Source organism: Stegodyphus dumicola, chromosome 4 (assembly GCF_044657685.1).
Source record: "Stegodyphus dumicola isolate Sdum_Otavi_A_Nest chromosome 4, ASM4465768v1".
Classification (NCBI taxonomy): domain Eukaryota; kingdom Metazoa; phylum Arthropoda; class Arachnida; order Araneae; family Eresidae; genus Stegodyphus; species Stegodyphus dumicola.
This window is the reverse complement of record NC_140771.1, coordinates 63,521,828-63,543,205: the sequence shown is the minus strand read 5'-3', so window position 1 is coordinate 63,543,205 and position 21,378 is coordinate 63,521,828. Positions and strand designations below refer to the sequence as shown.

Below are 21,378 nucleotides of genomic sequence, written 5' to 3'. Positions count from 1 at the left end.
TAGTATAGTTTTTCTTTTATTGTTATTTATTTATTTCTATATCGCATTTTTTAAAAAATCATGTAAATAAAGATTAAAATGACTGTTACATTGTCTTTGTGTCCTTTATTCTTTATTTCAGGAACTGTTGATATTGGTCTTAAATGTAATTAAATACCATATTTTTAGGAACTCTTGATACTCTAATTAACTGGGCTGTTGATGGTCTGGATTTTGAGTTAGCATTAAAACAACCTCAAACTGCTTACAAAGTTCGCCATTTGAAAGCTGGAATTCGTCTAGCTACCTTATTGTTTCAAACTAATGCAGAAATTATCACTAAATTGCTGGTATGATTTTAGATTTATCATTTAAAGTTATTAATTTAAAGAATAATGCATAAAGTTATCTTCTGTAATGTAACATAACTTTTTCATTTATTAATTTCAGAGATTTCCTTAAAGTACTTTTATAAATAATTTTTGTATTTTCTTGCAGGATAAGGAAGTGCCCAAATTGTTAATTGAGTTGTTCAAACAACCCTATATGGTTCTGCCTTTGAAACTCCTCATTTTACGTAGTTTAGATGTTGTGATAAGCACTCAGTATGGTTTGAATTACATTGTTAATAAAAAACTAATGATATCTGCACCCAAAACCTTTGAATTCAACAAAAATCCTGAAGCTGAGATTTCAAATGGTAATTATTATGAAAGTAATATTTAAAAAATTATTTGAAATATTTAAAGAAATGTTATTGTAGTATATCTTTGTTTTTAAGCCGAGAATTTTTAAGCAAGGTTTTGCCATTGAAGTCTAGGGCTCAGCTTATAAGTTCAAAATGACTTACAAATCATTTAATCACCAAAATGAATAATTTAAAAAATGGCTGTAGTTGAAAAGATTGAAATAATTTAAAAAATATTTTTTTTTTATTTAATCCTAATGTACTTTAATCAAACTTCTCAATATCAGTATATGACTCAGAATTTTCTGGGAATTCTTAGAAGTCTCTTTCTGTTATAAGAAAGTCTGGGTGAATAGTATCAACCTCTATTTCAGTAGTAAAGTTGCCAATAAATATCTCATAAGTAATATTATCATCAGTTTTGTTGATATCTTTGTTTGATGCAACAGTTTTTGAATAATCACACCATCATTTCTTTCCTATATTTTGAAAGGATAAATACTTGGCTCTTATTTTCAGCTAATCCATTAGACCTAGTTAAGTTAGATGACTAGTTATTTGAATTTTTGGCAATATATAGTTAGATTTATAAAGCAATTTTAATATCAGTTTTATTTACAGGTTTTCAATTTTAGCTGAATTTTTGTAACAAAACCTTACTTCTTCTCTTATATATGGGTCAACTTATATTCAGAAATATATGATATTTTAGTTTTATTTTAAAAATGAAAGAAAAGTTATTATGTTAATTTTAATAAAATTTTATATTTTTCAAAAATATGAATTATTATAATTTTTTGTATAAGTTCTTAAACATCTATAATATAAATTTTTAGTTTCATTAATGGTATTCATGTACCAGTTTTGCCTTTTATTAGATTATTACTTTAGATTTGTCAGCAAAATTTCTACATGTATTCTGATTGAAGATTTTTTTATTATAAATACAAGATATTTGTATTATATGTTACTTATTTTCAATTTTATAGCATTTTGAAATAGCCAGCAAAATTTACATTTGTTCTTTTGATTGTCACAGTGCTTGTTACTAAGCAAATACAGCACAAATTCCGTAATCCGGACTCGTTGGGACTTCGTCGATTCCGGATTATATATCATCAATTTAAATCTGGTAAGATGGCATGCAGAAATTATACAATTAAAAATATTAAACCGTAATTTATGAAATAAAGAGCAATTATGATCTAAAGGGTATCAAAATTTACCAAAAAAAAAAAAAAAAAAAAAAAGCTTAATATTTATTTGTTTACTTTATTAAACATTTCTTTCAATGTAAGTTGTTTAAGTTGCTTCGTTTTTTGTGCTAAATGCGCATGCGTAAACATTAAATGCGCATGCGCAAAGCATGCAAAAAAGTTTGTGGCTTTGAAGTCCGGATTATAGATCATTCCGGATAATGGACATCTGGATTACAGACTTTGTACTGTATAGCAAAACTTAATTGAGCTGAGAATTCAAGAAAATTAAGATTTCAAGGTAATAACTGACATTCTGAGGCCTTTTTTGCTTTTCAGTTTCTTTGATATACATTCCAGTTCCTTAATTTTAAACAAAATATTTTAATTATAACTGTAAATAAGTTGTATTTTATAACTGAATAACATATTGTTGCATGCGTATGGGTTTGTAATAGATTGAATGCACAAGTCCAATAATATATTAATAAAATTTATTATTATAAAAAGAAATATATCAGAATGCTTCAATTTTCCGGTAGATATTTGCATAAGGGTTCACAATATTACACAGTATAATCAATAGTTATACTTCAAACTACTTAAAACGTTAAAATGTAATGCAATGCAAAGAGAAAGCTAATTCAGATACCTCAATTTACACAGAACGAAACTCACAACAACAGTAACTAAGCCACCAACTAAGCAACTCTCTCTCTGGACTTTTGTAGATTTCAACCGGTCATACAAGAACTTTCTAAGTAACTTCTGCTTCTCGAAATTTCTGGAAAGCAAAAAAAAAAAAAAAAAAAAAAAAAAAAAAAAGAAGATGTAATTACGGTTGCAGCCAACATAGTGGTCAATTACATTTATTCAATTTCAATACAAATTAAAGAGATACCTATTTATTAAATGTTAAATGCACGTGCTCCTGTATTTTCACTTCAAGTAGCTTTCTCTCAAAATTTGTCTCATGCTGTGTTGCACAGGGAAATACAACAGTTTTAATTATAATTTTACTAAAAATACCTAAATAAATACAAAATTCATAACACTTTCCCCTTCTTAAGGACTGCATGTCCTAGGCAGTACAATCCCTGGACAGGAACCCATACTTACAATTAAAACATCAATGCAATAATAAACATTACACTACAATAACAACCAGCGTAAACAATAATTACAATAAATAACTTAAAACACATCAAATACTAAATCAATAAATGAATGCTCAAATTTACAAATTTAGAAGCAAAAAGGACCATGGTCTTAACTATTTACCTTATATACACTATGTACTATGGCCATAGTAAGGAGCTAGCCAGTCATAATGGACGACTTTAGGCTTAGAATTCGATGACTTACGGATCTAAAGTACGACATCATTCAGCCTGTTTAGGACTGTGTATGGACCTTCCCATAGTGACTGTAGTTTAGGATAGAGTCCTTTCTGTTGAATCGGATTTTACAACCACACCTTGTATCCTTTGTTGAATCAGTTGTATCTGTTCTTTATCTTCTCCATCGCCAAGTTGACTCGCTGTCGTGCAAAATTGTGCATCACATCAAACCAGGCCTGGATATCTTGGGTGTACTTACTCCTCAGGCAATGAAGATGCATACAGAGGGTGACGAAACAAGAGATCGCATGACCGATGAAGGTAACGAACAAAAAGTATCTAGGATGGGGAATAGCCGGTAGTCTCGTGATCAGCACTATGATAGGCCAGTAAAAACAATGGTTACTTCTTGTCCCACTACTGTTGGTTTCTGGAAACCACCACGGAGAGGTTATTAAGGATGGTTTGACTAAACATACCTCTGCCTCGTGAGATGGCCACTAATTAGTTCCTCTGCTTCTTGCTAGGAGAGGTTTTAGCTTCTGTGGCCCGGGGTATTCTGCAGTTTTTTTCGTATGTGGCCTTCAGCATCACAGTTCCAGCATTTTAGGTTGGTTTCATATTACTAATATTCCATCTCAAGGCTCTGTGTTGTCTGGTTAAATCCTCTAGATGAGCATTGACTTGATCCATTAGCTCATGGACTTTAGCAGCTCTGATTAGTTGGCGGTTTCTATGAGTTCCTTGCTGGGCTGCCTCAAATTTCAAGGCATATGCTAGAGTGTTTTTTTTTTTTTTAATTCCTGACATCTGCCATTCATAGAGCTTTCTGTATTTCAGGGCCATGGATACTGTCAGTGAAGTATTGCTGGGACATAATTTCCCTTGTTTCTGTCAGTTACTCCAAAAACATGAGATGGGACAGCCTTTCAACATCTGTGACAAGTTCCTAGAGTGTTTCCATGGGCTTCTGTTGAAGGGATTGTAATTGAAGCCTGCTGTAATCTTCCAAACACTTATCGCCAAAGCACAGCTCCGATTTTCTGGATAGAGACAAAAGTCTATTTTGTGGTTTTCTGGAGAGTTTGTAGAATATCCACATTATCTGCTCTCAAAGAAGCGGTGAGATGACAGCCTTAGCCTGAGAATCCCATCCATTCGCATTTGTCACTATAGAAAATTCTGTCTCATACACTGCCAGGAGGTCTTCCCATCATATGTGGATAGCTTCAGAGAGGGATTTAAAATCCTCAGAATTGTTTTCTGCTGTCGCTAAGCATTTCTTTAAGTTGTCAACTTCTTTGGCGACAGCAGCAGGAACTCCATCATCAATTTGTTTTTGGATGTCAGAAACTCTTCCTTCGATTTGTTGCTCCACAACAGAAACTCTTTCTTTTATTTGTTCTTTTACAGAAGAAAACCCTCTCTTCTATTTGTTCTTTTACAGAAGAAACTCTTTCTTCAATTTTATTTTCAACAGCATCAGTTCTGTCTTCCATAGCCTCAAATTTATTTTCTATTATACAGGTAATCTCTCTTTTCATTTCTTCTTGTCCTACGTTCATCTCTTCTTCAATATCTTTTATCTTTTCTTCAACAGATACTTGACCAGCTTCCATCTTTTCTTTAACTGCTTCCATCTCTTTTTTTAATTGATTCTTGACAAGCTTCCATGTGTTCTTTAAACACAGCAAAGGCTGCCACACCAACTGCCTTAATTGTTCTTCCACCGCTCTTGTGACTGCCATTCAATTCCACTTCTGACACCAAAAAGTGTTGCATGCGTAGGGGTTTGTAATAGGTTGAATGCAAATGTCCAATAATATAGGGTTCGTATGGTCCTTAAGAGTCCTTAAAAGTCCTTAGGTTTTTTTGAATTGATTTTTGGTCCTTAAAAAATAAAGCACAGCTCCAATGTTCTGGATAGAGCTTCAAAGTGTATTTTGTGGACTTTTGTTTTAAAGTCCTTAATTTTGGCCACAATCAGCAGAAGGTCTTTAGTTTTAATCATCTGAAATTTCTGTTTTTACAACTGCTATTTTGAGTGTGAGTTTTGGAGGAATATTTTTGGCGATTCACTGACATATATGGTTATCTTATGAATGCGTTCAGGGATTATAATTTGTTTTTATTTCTAGTGTAAATGATGTAATACTTGAGTTTCTAAGCAAGAAGTGAAACATAAGCATTTCAAAATTCATTTTTTCTGATAAAAAGCTCTTAAATAACTTTTTACTTTTGGGGATATGAATTTTTTTATTAAATGGTTCTAAATTTGGCGACTTGTCAACATTTTGGTGATTTTAAAATCAGTCTCTATAGAAAATTTTTAATTCCAAGATGAGAATTTTTCGACGAATTTTTTAAAAACATCGTAACATTGATAAATTTATTATAATAATGGTAATATATTGAAATTATATGTAAAAAATAACATTAAAACAAAACATTTTTATTTTTCGCTGTCATATTATAAAGTTGCATTTTGGCAACTTAATATACAATATTTTGAATCTGATGAATAAACAAGGTATAATGCCATAAAGCACAATTTACAAAACAGCTCTTAGCAAAAGCAAAATTAGCTATGTAATTAATTAAAAATGTCTTTTTTTTTAATTTTTTCATAGTAAGAGTTTTTCCCATGTAATTGTCTCTGAATATGCATCAGTTTTCTCTATAAAATTAATTTTACACTTTTTCTCTAAATATTTCTGGCTTTTTGCTGTAACAGAATTGGTAGGAATTATTTTTCTTTAGGATTTTAGACATTGCAGCTAGGAAAGTAGAATTCGAAGGCAAGATTTATAGAAACATGATTCTAGAAGATTCGAAAAATATGTGACAAAATAAAAAATGTCTGCATGGTATCAACATGTAATGAATTTTTTTTTTACAGAAAGTTTTCGATGAATTTCTTACTTTTTGGAGAACATCTGGAACAATGAAAACATAATATTTGAATGTTTTACTTCTGATACTAGAATCTTTTTCTTAACATGTTTATCTCCCCTTTATTTTCTCTACTTTTCACTAGGTGCAAGAATGGAAAATATCAAAAATGCTTCTAATCTCATCACATAGGCAGGCATTATAGAAAGGGATTTTTTTTTTATTAATGAAGAAATTAAAAACTTACAATTTAAAAGATTTATCTAGTATGTCTTAATGCATCATACACAGAGCTGGCACTAGGCATTTTCCCACCTGATGCAATCTCTGTGGGTCCTAATTTCTGCTGCCTAGTGCCTTTCTAAATTCTGCTTCCAATGCCTGCTCTAAATTTTAAAAGTTTTGCCATTTCTAGATTTGTTGCTCGGTGTGTCACTAAATTCTAAAAATTCTGCCACACGAGCTCTATAACCGATCCTTACCATATATATTTCATATTTCTTCTGAATGTTCATATTACTAAAATAAAATTAGTCACTTTTTCTATACATTCTAAATGCATTTAGTTTTTTTAGAATAACAGTATAAGGTATTTCTCCCACTTTCCTAGCATGCCTTCATGGTATAGTGGTTCTGCACGCTGGACCGACATTCCAGAGGTCCGTAGTTCGATTCCCGGTGCCTTTACTATAATTTCCCATTTCTATTTCCTGATATGATAGAGTTACTGAGCCAGATTAAATTAAAATTAAAATGTATAATCTTTGGCCACTAGTCCACATTTTTAGTTTGAATTTGACTGTTCTTGTTTAATTACATCACCGTGAGCTATAGTTGATTTTGTTAGCATCAGAACATGTCTTTATGTTATAAGTTCTTTTTAAATAAGAGGCTTATTTAAACCCTTATCTGATATTGTAGTTACTTTCAGCTATAGTGATAATTTGCTTCACGCCTGTTGGGGGGGGAGGTTGGACTATTTAACTTTTATCAGATCAAGTAAACCCTCATAGGTACCTTATGGAGAGGTTGACTACTTAGCATATGAAGCACGGAGAAACTAGCAAGAGCATTGGTTTGCATATTGAAACACATTTGTAGCTACAAAACATTTATGTAGCTTTTAATGTGTAATTATCCTAATATCGTTTAAGAATCAATATCATGTATACATGTATTTTAAACTGTGAAATCTTATTAGATTTTGATTTTAATAGGGCTTTTTTAACAAATATTGTTAAAAAATAAAATTTAATAGTGGCCATATAAATCCATAATGATTAAGGTTATCTAACTACCTAATTTAATTATTTATAACTAACTGCTTACTCTTAAAAATTATCTCTACATATTAAAGCGAGTTATTGCCTTTCATTAATACTCACTGTGGTCACAAGGTTAAACACAAAAATGTAAAAATGCAAGTAAAACTTAATCTTTGCATCTAGTGAGCCTTAAAATAATACAAAACAGCTTATCACCTCTATTGCTCTAATAGCTTATTGGAACCTTAAAGTATATTAACTGGGTTACAACCCCTGGAACTCTACATGAAGCTACGGCACTAACTGTATGAAATAGAGCCTGACTAATTTTCAACACTTGCCAACCTTGCCTACATCAGGCCTTTCAGGTTTGTTCTAATCAGCAGGTTTCTTTCTAGACAAGCAGCAGCAGTGGCAACATTCAGTCTTTCATTGTGAATCATACTGATTATGATCTTACTTCTCATTTTAACCTATGCTGTTTGACATAAAATCTACCTGCTATTTACTAAACCTCTAGACCAGGGGTTCTCAACCGGTGGTACACGTACCGCTGATAGTATGCAAGATAAAAATAGGTAGTACGCAAAGAAGCAGTCTTTTTAACTAATTAATTCAAAAATTAAAACCCAAAGATCCTGATTGAGTTTTCCTCTAACAATCGTAAATTTATGCAATCTGAGCTTTGTTCGATAGATGTGGTGGTAGTAGTGCTTTGTAGTGGTAAACGTAAAGGTTTTCAATTTTTGTTTAGATGGTGCACATTACTCAAAAGGTTGAGAACCGCTGCTCTATGTGACAAAATGAGACATTAAAAAAATCAACATAAAGCTAACTGTTAGTAAAGCGCAAACGCCACTGTCTTCTTTCAAATATGTCCAATTATTATAAGTGTAAAATATTTAATGCTACTTGATAAATTGAACAAAGTTTATTTTATTCTTAAACTTATTAATAATTCTGTTAATTAATTCATGTTTAGTAATAATGCGTACTACTTAGGGATCTATTTTATTTTTGGGATGGTATTCCAAAAGTGAAATTCAGGCATAGATAATATTTTTAATTGAATTTATTCAGTTCCCATTTGCTCATAGGTCCTTAGTTTTTTTTTCATTAATGATCCTTAAAAGTACTTAATTTCCGTGTGCAGAAATATGTATGAACCCTGTAATAGATTAATAAAATTTTATTATCAAAAGAAGTTCAGAGCTCTGAAATTTTCCTGACAGATATTCGTACAAGTGTCATGCAGTGTAATCAGTAGTTATACTTCAAACTACTAAAAATGTTAAAATGCAACGTAGTGCAAAGAGAAAGCTAATTCAGTTATCTCAATTCACGTGAAACCAAACTTGCAACAACAGTAACTAAGCCACCAACTAAACAACTCTCTCTGGCCTTTTATAGATTTCAACAAGTTGTGCAAGATCTTTCTAGTAAATTCTGCTTCTTGAGATTTTTGGAAAGCAAAAAGAGGTTGTAATTGCGATTACAGCTAACATAGTGGTCAATTACATTTACTCAATTTCAATACAAATTAAGGAGATGCCTATTTATTAAATGTTAAATCCTGTATTTGTAATTTTCCGACATAACTTTCTCTCAAAATTTGTCTTGCGCTGCGTTGGACGAGGAAGTACAAAAATTTTAATTATTATTCTACTAAAAATATCTAACTGAATACAAGATTCTTAACAGTAATAAACAGTTATGCCAGTCATGAGCATACATTGGAATTTTTCATGGCAACTATCTGCCTTAGAAACCAGTTCTAGAAATGATTGGTATTTCTGAAAATATAAACAAACACTGGAACTGAATGTAAATTTTCTAATCCATTACTTCTGCAAAAGAGTGAAATCATGTGAAAACCTGAAAGAAATAGCATTTACTGCCATTTAAAAGAATATCGAAATTAACTTTCTAATGCTTGATTATCATTATTGGGGTTCATACGGTCCTTCAAAGATCTTAATTTCACTCCAAATCCAAAAAAAGGTCCGGAATTTTACTTATCTGCCATTTCCTTCTGTTTTTTTATGACTTCCATTTTGAGTATGAATTAACATTTTGGAGGAGTATGCTTTGGTGATGCATTGATGAATATGTATTTGATTGATTGACGTTTGAATTCTTTAATTAATACTGGATACTTGAGTTTTAAGCACGAGCTGATACCTCGATTGGAACATAAACATTTCGAAATTATTTCTTTTTTAGGAATGACGAGTTCATAAAATATTAATTAACAATCTTTCCTCTTTATTCAAATTTGAGTTCTTTTATTATGCAGCGCTAAATTTGATGACTTTTTTTGCCAATTTCAAGTTAAGTTTGTATGCAGAATTTTTTGTTCTGAGATTTGTTAACTTTTGGACAATTTCTTTTTACAAACATAATAAAATTGATAAAATATAACAAAAATAATGAGAATAAACTAAAATTATATTTAAGAAATAATGTTCAAATAAAACATTTTTATTTTCTCCCTTCTTATTTTAAAGTGAGGGTACTTTTGATTTTTGTGACTTGGGAATATTTTGATTTTGAAAAATAAACAAAATAGTAAATTCTATAAATATAAAGCATAGTTTATGAAACACTCTTGAGAATAAAATTAAAAAAAAGCTACTATAATTATTTAAAAATTAATTTCATTTGTCTTCTCTTATTTTCTTTTCATAACAATTGTTTCCCATGTAATTTTGTTAGAATATTTAAACGTCTGTCAGCTTTCTTGAGAATTAACTTTGCACTTTTCTTTTCTGATTTTTTTTTTTTTTTTTCAAAAATCACCTGGCTTTTTTTCTTTTACAAAGTTGGTAGGAATTTTAGACTAGCATATCGAAAGATTTAGAAGGATTTAAAGCCAAGATTTATAGAGCTACAATTCCAAGAAAATTGGACAAAATAAAAAATGTCATCATGGAATTAACACATAATGGACATGCTTCATAGGAAATTTGTGATGCAGTTCTTAGCTTTTGAAGAATTTTTGGAAGAACAGTGAAAAGAAAATGAAACAAAATGAATTTGAATCTTTCCTTTTCACCCCAGTCTCTTAATATTTTTATCCTCCCTTTCTCTCTTTATCTTTCCACTAGAAACAAGCATTGAAGCAAGCAAAGAATTTAAAAACTAACAATTTATTAGAAAATTTATCTTCAGTTCTTTAGAATAACAGAAGAAAATCAGAAAATTCTAAAATGAAGAGGAAACTCATTGAAGAAGAAATTGATTTTATAAAAAAGAGAGAAAACAATTCTTCTAAGGTACACTGTTGAAACATTAACAAAATGAGTAAGAAATCAGAAATAATGGAAACATTAATTTGTTTATATGAAACAAATAAACTTAAAAAAGATGCTTAAGAGAAGGAAATTGATGTAAATTATCTAAAGTAGCTGGAAAACTTTAAAAATTAAAAAGACGCATAAATATTTTGTTGTTTGTTGCTGCTAAAATTATAACTGCTGTAAAATGTTCTTAGTGCATTTTTAATATATATATTGTAATATTTTATTATTTAACAAATAATTATATTTATTATCCTCGATATTGGAGTGGCAACACCATATTTGTATCGTGTAACCATTGCTGAGCAACGTCAGAAAATATTTAAAAAATGATAGTTCTGAAAGTTTTACCAGTAGTAGATGTATGAAAAATTTATGGAGAAAGAAACTGTAATAGTAAGCTGGAGTGTGAAGCTCGAATGGATAGAATTGTGTTTAAATTATTTATCTTCGTGACTTAAGAATAAAATTTATGTTTTACTAAGAAGTTCATCTATTATTTCGATAAAAACTGCAAAATATGTTGCAATCTTATAAAACTGGAGGTTTCATGGAGATAATGGAAATTTAGGAGTGTAGTTATCGATTTCGATGATGCTGGTCTCCTAATCCCAGAAAGCTGCTGAAATTTTGAGAACAAATTTGTTGCCGTTAATGAATTAAATTCTCTCTCAACTCCTACCGAATAGGTGTACCAATAACCAAGTTTGTTTATTTCAAAGACGAACGGATGTCAGAGAACTGCTGTTTTAATGCCAGTTATTGAACGGGATCATTCATAGGTCGTCTTTTGTGTTTGTATAACTTGTACCCCAGCAAAGAATTGTCAGAACAGATTATTACTGATCTCCTAAGATAAGATTAACTTTCGGTTTTCTTAAAAAAGGATTATTGAATTTTAGTATTTTGTTCCAGAATTATAGTTAAATCGTGTAAATTTTTGTTTAAAATAACTGACACTAAAAATATTCAGCCTAAAATTATAATTGATATTTGTGGTAAAGGAGTATTTAAAAAATTATTATTTAAGCTTTACCGTTATTTGTATTGAATTTTTTTTATGTTGATAATTGATATGAGAAAGCCATCCTGGTATTTATTAAAAAAAAATGCTAACTGTGTTTTTGAATTTGTTGCCAAGCAGGCGCATGGAAAATAAGTATTAATATCAAACTGACGTAGTGTGATTTTACTGTACTCCCAACCTGGCAAAAATATTTTCTTAGTTCTTGCCATCCAGGTGTATTGGTAGACAGTAACATCATCCCGATGTATTACAGCTAAATTGTTTTGCCAAACTAGCAATTATTTATTTATTTATTTATTTTATTTTTAAATCGGCAACTAGGCATGGAAATAGATAGCAAAATCATCAAACTGATGTGGGTATAATTCATTGTATTGCTAAACTGGGAAATGTGTTAATAGTGAGTTAAAATGTCAACCCAGCGTAGTGTTTTATTTTGTGCCAAACAGGCAAAGTTTTTTTTCTGTCCAACTGGTTAGAGTGAATTTCGTATTTGATAAGTTAAGTCACGCCAAAATTTATATATATATTTCTTAAAATACAAGTATGATTTTTAAGATTCAGTTTTAAAAGAAAGCCATTAAAGATAATTTATTCAACATGTCATTCTTAGCTAAGTAGAAAACAGGGTTTAAGAGTACTGGCAGAAGAGTTAGGTTTAACTGTGAGACCTGAATTTAAGATTGCTCAATTGCATAAATTGAATACTGAAAGTCCTGGTTATGTTGAGGAATTTACTTGAGAATTACTGGCTGCAATTAGAGAAGAGTGAGAAAAAGAAGAAAGAGAATGTGAAAGAGAAGAGCGAGTAAAGAGAGGAAAAATAGAACATGAAAAAGAATTGCAGGAAAAGAGAGAAGAAAGAGAATGTGAAAGAGAAGAGCAAGAAAAGAGAGAAGCAAGAGAATATAAAAGAGGAGAACAAGAAAGAAGAGAAGAGTGAGAAGAAAGAGAATGAATTAGACTTTTTGAGCTTCAGAAACTTGAGTTGGAAGCAATGACTGCAAGAGCACAGTCGGTAGAAACTACGCAGTTACCTGAGCAGCCTTTGAAAATCAGAATTGATGGTGTCATGCCATGTTTTAATACTAAAGAAGATGAAATAAGTTATAAGTAAAATAAATAAAATCTTCTGAAAGTACTTGGTACGATTTTTACTATGAATTAGGGAATTATTTAGAAGGATTAAACATTAAAACTTTTGGATAGCTGAAAGATGTCATGCTGGTTGATCCAATTAAAAAGTGCACTTCTCTTGATTTCAAAGAGCATTTTATGAATGAATGGACTGCCATCACTTCACCTACTAAGATAGTTAAGAAAATTGAAGATGTGAGAAAAACAATAAACCTGAAATTTTCTGCCAATCAAACTGAGAGAACTAATAAAGGATGATAAACCTCGTTATGAAAATTTTGTTAAAAAAAAAAAAAAAAAAAAAAAAAAAAAAAAAAAAAAAAAAGACAGAACATCTTCCTCATTTTAAGCATTCTGATAAATGGGATGATTTAAAATGCCACCAGAAAGATCACTGACAATGAGAAGATGTCCGACAAATAAATCAGTTCCAAAATAAGAACCAAAAAAATTTATATGTCAAAAGATATCAACCACGTTGTATCAAGTGAAGGTCATATGAACATTTTAAGCCTCAGTGTCCTCGCTTAAAATCGAACAAAAAAGTAAATTTCATATCTTCGAATGATGATTTGATAGAAACATATACAGTTAATGGTTTAGTTGATTGGGTATGAAATGTGTAATCTTCGAGACACAGGAGCCACAGTAGATGATATTTCTCGAAAATGCAAAAATGACTGGAGAACATGTCTGGGTACAATATCTTTTAAATGACCATTTAGTGTGTCTACCATTAGCGGAAGTTGAAATTAATTGTGAACTTGATCATATAAAGACAAAGGCAGCTGTTGTTACAAATGATCCCAGCAGATATGTATTGAGTAACAAAATTGCTCAATTGTTCAAAGCAGTGTTGCCAGATTGTGCGATTTTTCACATATTTGCGACTTATGTCAAACTTGTGCTACTAAAATTTTAATACTTGCGATTTTTCAAAATTTTTGCGACATTCAGCATTTTCTTTTGCTACTTTTACGACTTCAACGATTTTTTTTAATTAATCGTAAAATATTTTTATGTTAAAATAATGTGCCAGTCAAAAGTAAACTATATTAAAAAAAAAAGTTTATTTAAGCTTAAATCAAAGTTGGCATCTGGCAATCTGATTTACATGTGGGCTTTCGTTTATAAGGCTGCACAGCCTGACAGTGGTACAATGATAAAGGAGTAAGGGAAGTGAAAAAAAGTGGAAAGAAAGAAAAAAATTGCTTCAGGATCCACCTTCCCTCGTCATCCGTGCGATTTGTTTTTAAGTCAGTTCCCCTCCCCCCCCAGTTCTATGATGATGATGAATCGAACGAAAGAAAAATTGATGGCAAAATTTTTCTCTTTTTTTATGAAGCCAGAAAATATAGAGTATATAGAGTGCACATCTTATAATGATTTATTAAAGGTTGATGTCACAAATCCAGAATTCCATCTACCTAGCAAAGTAATATTTACTGGTGCAGAAGCTTCCACTCTCCTGAAGAAATTATCAAAAAATTATCCAATAGCAAAAGGATTCCAAATTTCTCTGATGAAAGCTTATACTAATACAGCACAGCATATGAAACAGAAATTACCCATTAAAAATTCATATCTAATTAGTTTTACAGCATTAGATCCAGAGCTAAGAGGTAAAACCAGTACAATATTAGCTTTTGAAAAATTATCATCTTTTATGTCCCATATTTTTAGTGATAATGAAAAGTCAAAAGTAGAAGCTGAAATAAGGTTATACCAGAGTGATATTGATATCACCAAAGCAATGCTCTACACATCTGATGAAAGTGGAAATCAAGTCAAGTGTACAATTGATAAATATTGGTCTAAAGTTTTTAATTTAAAAGATGATTTCACAAATGATTATAAGTATCCTACATTGGCTAAATTGGTCAAAGCCTGCCTTAGCTGCTTCCATGGCCCATTAGTGGAAAGTGCATTCAACTTAATGGATACACTTGTCACTGACTATAGAACCTCTCTTAAGATTGATTCCCTAGATGCAGTGCAAACTATTAAATATGATTTAATGGCTTCTAAAGAAACCTCATGTGAAAAATATGGCTAAAAAAATCCAATGACTGATCCAATTCACAAAGATCTCTTACTGAATATGAACAGAAGTTGGAAAACATATCAAGAGGACTTTAAAAACATGTATTTCAGATGAGTCACCTATAAAAGTCTCTGAAAAACCTTCTACATTAGCAGAAAAGCAAACTGCTTCTACCTCTGCATGTGCAGTTCTCGAAGAAATTTCTTCAACTGTAAATGAGGAAAATAAAAGTCAACCTTCCTGCAATTATGAAGTTCACCACAAAAGAAATACAAGCCCACAAACATCAAAAAATAAAAAAAAGCAGCAGAAATTAGATAATTTTTTTTTAAAGAATTAATTCAGGTAATTTAAAATATTTACATAAAATGTAGTAGTTTATATGTTTGAAAATTTATGGTTATTAATTTTGCAAAAAACGTAATTCATTGAACTTTTATAATTAGGTCATTCAATGCTTCATAATTGTAATTTTCATTTCTCTCGCCCCCCCCCTTCTCAAAACTCCAAAATGTCGGTAATAAGTCCGTAAAAGTTTCAGGGAATTTTTGGGGGTTCCACAAACACCTCTGGTACCCAACAAAGAAAGAAATGAAATTCATACTCCTGATTATAATATTGCTAAAAATTAAATAATGGAAATAACTTAAAAACATTAATAATAAAACACAAATAAATTTAATAGTGAAAGAACAAGGCTTTCTTAAGTAATCAGAATCTGGAACAGATCCACTACACAGAATGGAAAACTCACTGAAAAGCATTCCTCATTAAAAAAGTTCACAATTAAGTGAAAAGAAAGAAAGAAAAAAAAAAGTGAATTAAAAAAATTAACTGCCAACTCAAAAAATAATAATACAGAAGGACTAACAGTCTAAACATGAGGAATCTCTCAAGAATGGTTATCATCAAATTAATTTAAAAATAAAAACCTAAATTAAATGAGAATTAATTAAAAAGAAATGGATATTTAAACAATTGAAAATGAGCAATAGTTTAAAAATTTTCATTAAAGCTATATAATTAAAAAGACTAAAAATTGAATACAGTCTGTAACTTGCAGAACCAATAGACGGCAAATTTGTTGTAACGTCAGAGGTCATTTGAGCATGCGTAACCATGATGTCACAAAAATCACGTGTCTCTGATCTCATTTGCAATTTTTGCGACTTTTTTAGTTTGCTTTTGCTACTTTAGTTGAAAGTTTTCTGGCAACACTGGCTCAAAGATGAACCATTCTTTAGTTCAGGAAAGGTAAATGTGGTTTTGACACAATCTCAAGTAAAAAGATCTAGTGAAGAAGCTCGAAGTAGAGACACCAAAATAGAGAAACTAGAAGAACTGCCATTTATTGAGATTGACGAAGGTAGATGAGGCAAAAGTAAAAGCATTCAGGAAACAGCAAAGAATTTAGAAAAAAATAATATCATGAGCATGTTTTCAAAACAAGCAGAGAAAAATGCACAAAATTTAAACAGGAAATCTCCAGTTGTAACCTCTCTTGTTGAACAAGAAATAGCTCTTGCATATTATGTTAAAAGTATTAATGTACCATATAAGGATGCAGTATCAAAAGTTGTTAAGAGTGTATGTAAATCATCTCAAAAAAGAAAACCGTCTGAAAGGAAATCAAATAAGTGTGCGAAACAGAAAAAAAGAAAAAGGAGAACTCAAAAGTGATTCAGAAGGTGAGTTTGAACCAAAGGCAAAGAAACATTGATGCATTTGTGCATTTGAAGAATCAGAATATGACAATGAATGTAAAGAAGCACAAGATAAAGCTTTAAGTATCCATATACCTGAAAATCCTAACACTGTCATCATACAAGAGTGTGAGGATAGCGAAGATCCAGTTCCTCCTTCTTCTGTACATCCAAAGGCAAAAGTTAAATTTTGAAAACAGTTAAGAAGACATATCAAAATGAAGAAGGTTTCTGTGTCACTAAAACTGAAAAAGAACTTGTTTCTGCATCCGAAGATGAAGAAGACGCACTGTAATTTCTGAAGAAACTGAGAAAAGGTACTCTGCCACAGAAAAGAATGTGACAGATCATAATCCTTAGTTTAGCTAAAAAATAATGCGAGTCTTAATCTATGTCTTATGAGATGGGCACAATTATAATAACTTTATAATAACGCTGTTGTTTACCGAAGGGGTAAAAACCACACAACTGTCGATACATTAAGTCTTACTCCGTAGCATGATTAAAGAATGCATTTGTTTATCTAATTAGATAGAAAATCATTTTGTTCTTTCTTCTCCTTCTGACTGTATGTTTTGTTATATGTTGTATTTAAGTTATGCATTGTGTTGTTTTGAAAGAAAAAAATTTTTAAACTTTAATTTATAAAAATATCAATTAGAGTTTATCTAGAGGGGGGAGATGTAATTTTTTATTATTTGACAAGTAATTATATTTTTTATCCTTGATATTGGAGTGGCAACGCCATATTTGTATCGTGTAACCGTTGCTGAGCAACATCAGAAAAGGTTTTTAAAATGATAATTCTGAAAGTTTTGACAATAGTAGATGTATGAAAAATTTATAGAGAAAGAAACTGTAATAGTAAGCTGGAGTGTTAAGCTGCAATCTATAGAATTGTATTTAAATTATCTGTCTTCATGAATTGAGAATAAAATTTATGTTTTACTAAGAAGCTCATCTGTTATTTCGATAAAAACTGCAAAATACGTTACAATATTTTAGAAGTAGAAAATTTTGATTGTTATTGTAACCATGTAAATCTTTTATGATTAAGGATGTCTAACTACATAATTAAATTATGGTACTTTTCCGTTTTGCCTGCGCAAGCGATAAAGTCGCCAGTAATGGTACAACCAATGCCAAACGAAATATCCTTGCTGGTAACCTTTAACTTTTACATTTTCAAAACAAGTCGCAGCCATTTCGTATCAGATTGATTGTTTCTTTCAATACTGGCATACAATTACATAGAATTTTTACCAGATAGTTCAATTTTATGCCCTAAGGCCATTCGCAGTCGGTAATTAAGTAAATTAGGATGCGCTCACCCGATGGCGAAAATATAGAAAAGGCATAGTCAAGGGTTAAATTCATCAATTCTAATGAGAATGCATTAGTGAAGTAAAGCACTGCAGTTTTAATTTCTGAGTAAGCTATTCGTACGAATTAAAATAATTCTTACATTTAAACTTGTATTTAAAATTAAGATTTAACTTGAAATTAATGTAGATAATTACTGAGAGAATTAGATTTTTGTAGCATAGTTTACGTGAGATGAGATCACTTTGGGTCACGTGATATGAACCAGCGAATCAGGATGTTGTATGATGAAAGCACAGTAAATTCTTAAATTAATGTTGTTTTACAAATGTATTGTCTTTATTTATTAGCTTTTTTACAAAATTTTAAATGACATTAAAATGTTTATAACTTCAAAATAAAAAACTCTTAGAACTAACATTTGTCAACACTTTTTATGTGTATACTGTGTGTTTTTGCCAACAAAGTCTACTTGGCAAGATTTGCGCCGGCAAAACGGAAAGGTACCTAAATTATTTGTAACTAACTGCTCATCCTTAAAAGTTATATCTATATGTTAAAGTGAGTTATCGCTTTTCCTTAATCCTTATTGTGGATGATACAACAAAAGGTTGGGGGGGAAAAAAGAAAGTGAAATTTAACATAAAACTTTATTCCTTACATCTAATGAGACTTAAAATAATGTAAAACAACCTATCACCTCTGGTATTTAACGGTTTGTTGGACCTCCATATTAAATACTGGCTTTTGCAATTCCAGCAAATCTACATGAAGCTGTGATGCTAACTGGGTCAGGGAAAGTGCAGCTAACTTTCAACACTAATCAACCATATCAATGCCAGATGTTCACATCTGTTCTGATAAGTGGCTCTCTGTCTCTAACTAAGCAGCTGGAGGCGGCAACCAAGCTTCTGTTATGGTCATGATGATTATTATGCTACTTCTCAATTTAGCTTATGCTATACTAAAATATACATAACTTATGGTGGTATTTTTGGATTGATGGACTGGATGAAGAAATAAAGCTTAAAAGAAAGAATCAGTAGAAAGCTAATTGTTAGTAAAATAAAAATTTAAAAAAAAAAAAAAAAAAAAAAAAAAAAAAAAAAAAAAAAAAAAAAAAACTAACCTTCTTTAAAGTATATGGGACTGTTATAAGTGTAAAATTTAAATGTTTCAAGAAATTTTGTAATTTAATGCTAATTACTTGAAAAAAATTATGAAGTTGATTTTATTCTTGAATTTGTTTTATAATTAAGTTAAATATTAGACTAGGTTTAACAATAATGCATCCTACTTGCAGATTACAAAAGTGACGTTGAAAAAAAAGTGGAGTTCAGGTGTAGATAATTGCTTAAGTTTATTCAGTTCATGTTTGCTGATAGGTCTTTAATTTTTTTCATTGATGGTCCTTAAAAGTATTTGATTTCCGTGCGCAAACGTGCATGAACCCTGGTTATTAAATTAGTTATATTGATGTAAAATGTATTAATGTAAAATATATTGGTATTTAATTAGATATTCTAAATATTCTGAATTTTATGTTCACATAGTTTTTCATCCTGAAAATTCGTGTTTTATTTCCTCTTGAGAATCAATTTTTCTATATTTCATATATATATGCTATGTATTTATTGTTGAAAATATTTCCTCGAACTTTTTGCTAGCTGTGCTGAAATTTTAACAAGTGACTTGGTTTACCATTCAAGATTTATGAACATTCTGTTTAATATTTGAATATAACTAGTTTATGAAACTCAAGTGTCTTTAATTCAAGTTCCATAGTCAACTGAACAATTCAATGCTTTTCAGGAATCATAAGTAATGGCCTTTTCTCCTTAGAGTTAGGTAATTCGGTGCAGGTGATCTCATTCTGAATACTTTGGCACATGTAGTGCCCTTTATTGAACAAAATAGTTGGAAGGAGGAAACGAAATAAGAAAAAGTAATACATTTGAAATAAAGCATCTATGTACTGATAAACAATAGGGACTATATTTAAAATCATTAATGAAAATTTAGAGTTTTTTAAAAAAGTTTTTCAGTTAAAATAATGTTTATACAATCAAAAGTCGTTAATTCGGACACCCATAATCCGGAATGATCTATAATCCGGACCTCAAAGCTACAAACGTTTTGCACATGCATCGCGTTGGTGCATCCATGTAAGACTTTTATGTCTGCGAATATGCATGTGCGCATGCGCGTAATACGTTTACGCTTGCGCGTTTAATGTATAACGGATGGTATAAGCTAAGCTAAAATTATCTAATTCAGTTAATGTTGCAGATTGCGTTGTTCCTTAATCTTCGATTTGGATCCGGCTTATTACTTTTTGCAGACCGTTAGAGCAATTTTATAAAAGTAAGTTTGAACTTTTGATTATGTCAAATAGAATTTCCGATATATATTTACTAATATGTAAAGGATCTACAAAGCGAAAGTATGTTTAGAAGTCCATTAAACAAAAAGTGGAATTGCTGCAAAAAATGGATATAGGCGTATCCTTCGTTTCTCAAACCATTCCGAAATCTGTTTATCAATTTCACGCTGCTCTGCAGCCGGGGGGGGGGGGACGCCGAAACGCCGCGGCGCGCATTGAATTGGAAGTTAATCTGTCAGCACTATCCTTATCTTCGGGGCAGATGTTTTTATTTTATTTGGCTTATAATTCCTTACTAAATGTAGTATTTGTTCTCGATGTACTCTGTCTTTGATATGATTTAAATCAAATTCCTCATCATCATAATTCGCTTCCAATAGTGAAGAGGCTATTGAAAACGAAAAAATTTCGATTGACAAATTAGTCGGTATTCTCGACACAGCAATTATAGGACTTGAACAGCGGAACTTTGTAACTGAACAAGAAATGATGTCTGTTTATAGAATTAAAGATAAAGTATTATCACATAAAACGAAGCAACTTAAACAACTTATATTGAAAAAATGCTTAATAAAGTAAACAAATAAATATTAAGCTTTTTTTTTTTTTTTTTTTTTTTGTAAATTTTGATACCTCTTAGATCATAATTGTTCTTTATTTCGTAAATTACGGTTTCATATTTTTAATTTTATAATTTCTGCATGCCATCTTACCAGATTTAAACTGATGATCTATAATCCGGAAAAATCGATAATCTGGAATCGCTGAAGTCTCGACGAGTCCGGATTAACGACTTTTGACTGTACATAGTTATTCAGATGTTTATCATTAATTATTTCAGTATTTGATTTTAGAGAATATTTTAACCAATATGTATAACTTATTCTTCTCTCTATAGATACTGACAGTTTAAAGAATGTTCCAAAAACTTGCTATCAGAAACTTCTGGAAATTCTTGTTGCCAAACAGCAGGTATTAAACTAAATATTAATATTTGGTGAACCTTATTAGTGTATTATGTTTAAAATATTTTTAACTATGTAACTGTTATTTCTGTAAATAATAAAATTATATTTTAGACTGAACAATTTAAGTTGCTATT

The 21,378-nt window shown here is 30.5% G+C and overlaps 1 protein-coding gene across 2 annotated transcripts in view; it reads left to right on the top strand.

Annotated features, from left to right (window-relative positions):
* Window positions 1–21,378, top strand: part of vir (VIR_N domain-containing protein) — a 199,863-nt gene that overhangs the window by 57,470 nt on the left and 121,015 nt on the right. For both annotated transcript variants that reach the window (XM_085815021.1, XM_085815020.1), the window contains exons 10-12: window positions 169–329; window positions 478–679; window positions 21,175–21,248. In XM_085815021.1, the coding sequence (XP_085671147.1) occupies window positions 169–329; window positions 478–679; window positions 21,175–21,248 (437 nt within the window). The remainder of the gene's footprint in view (window positions 1–168; window positions 330–477; window positions 680–21,174; window positions 21,249–21,378) is intronic.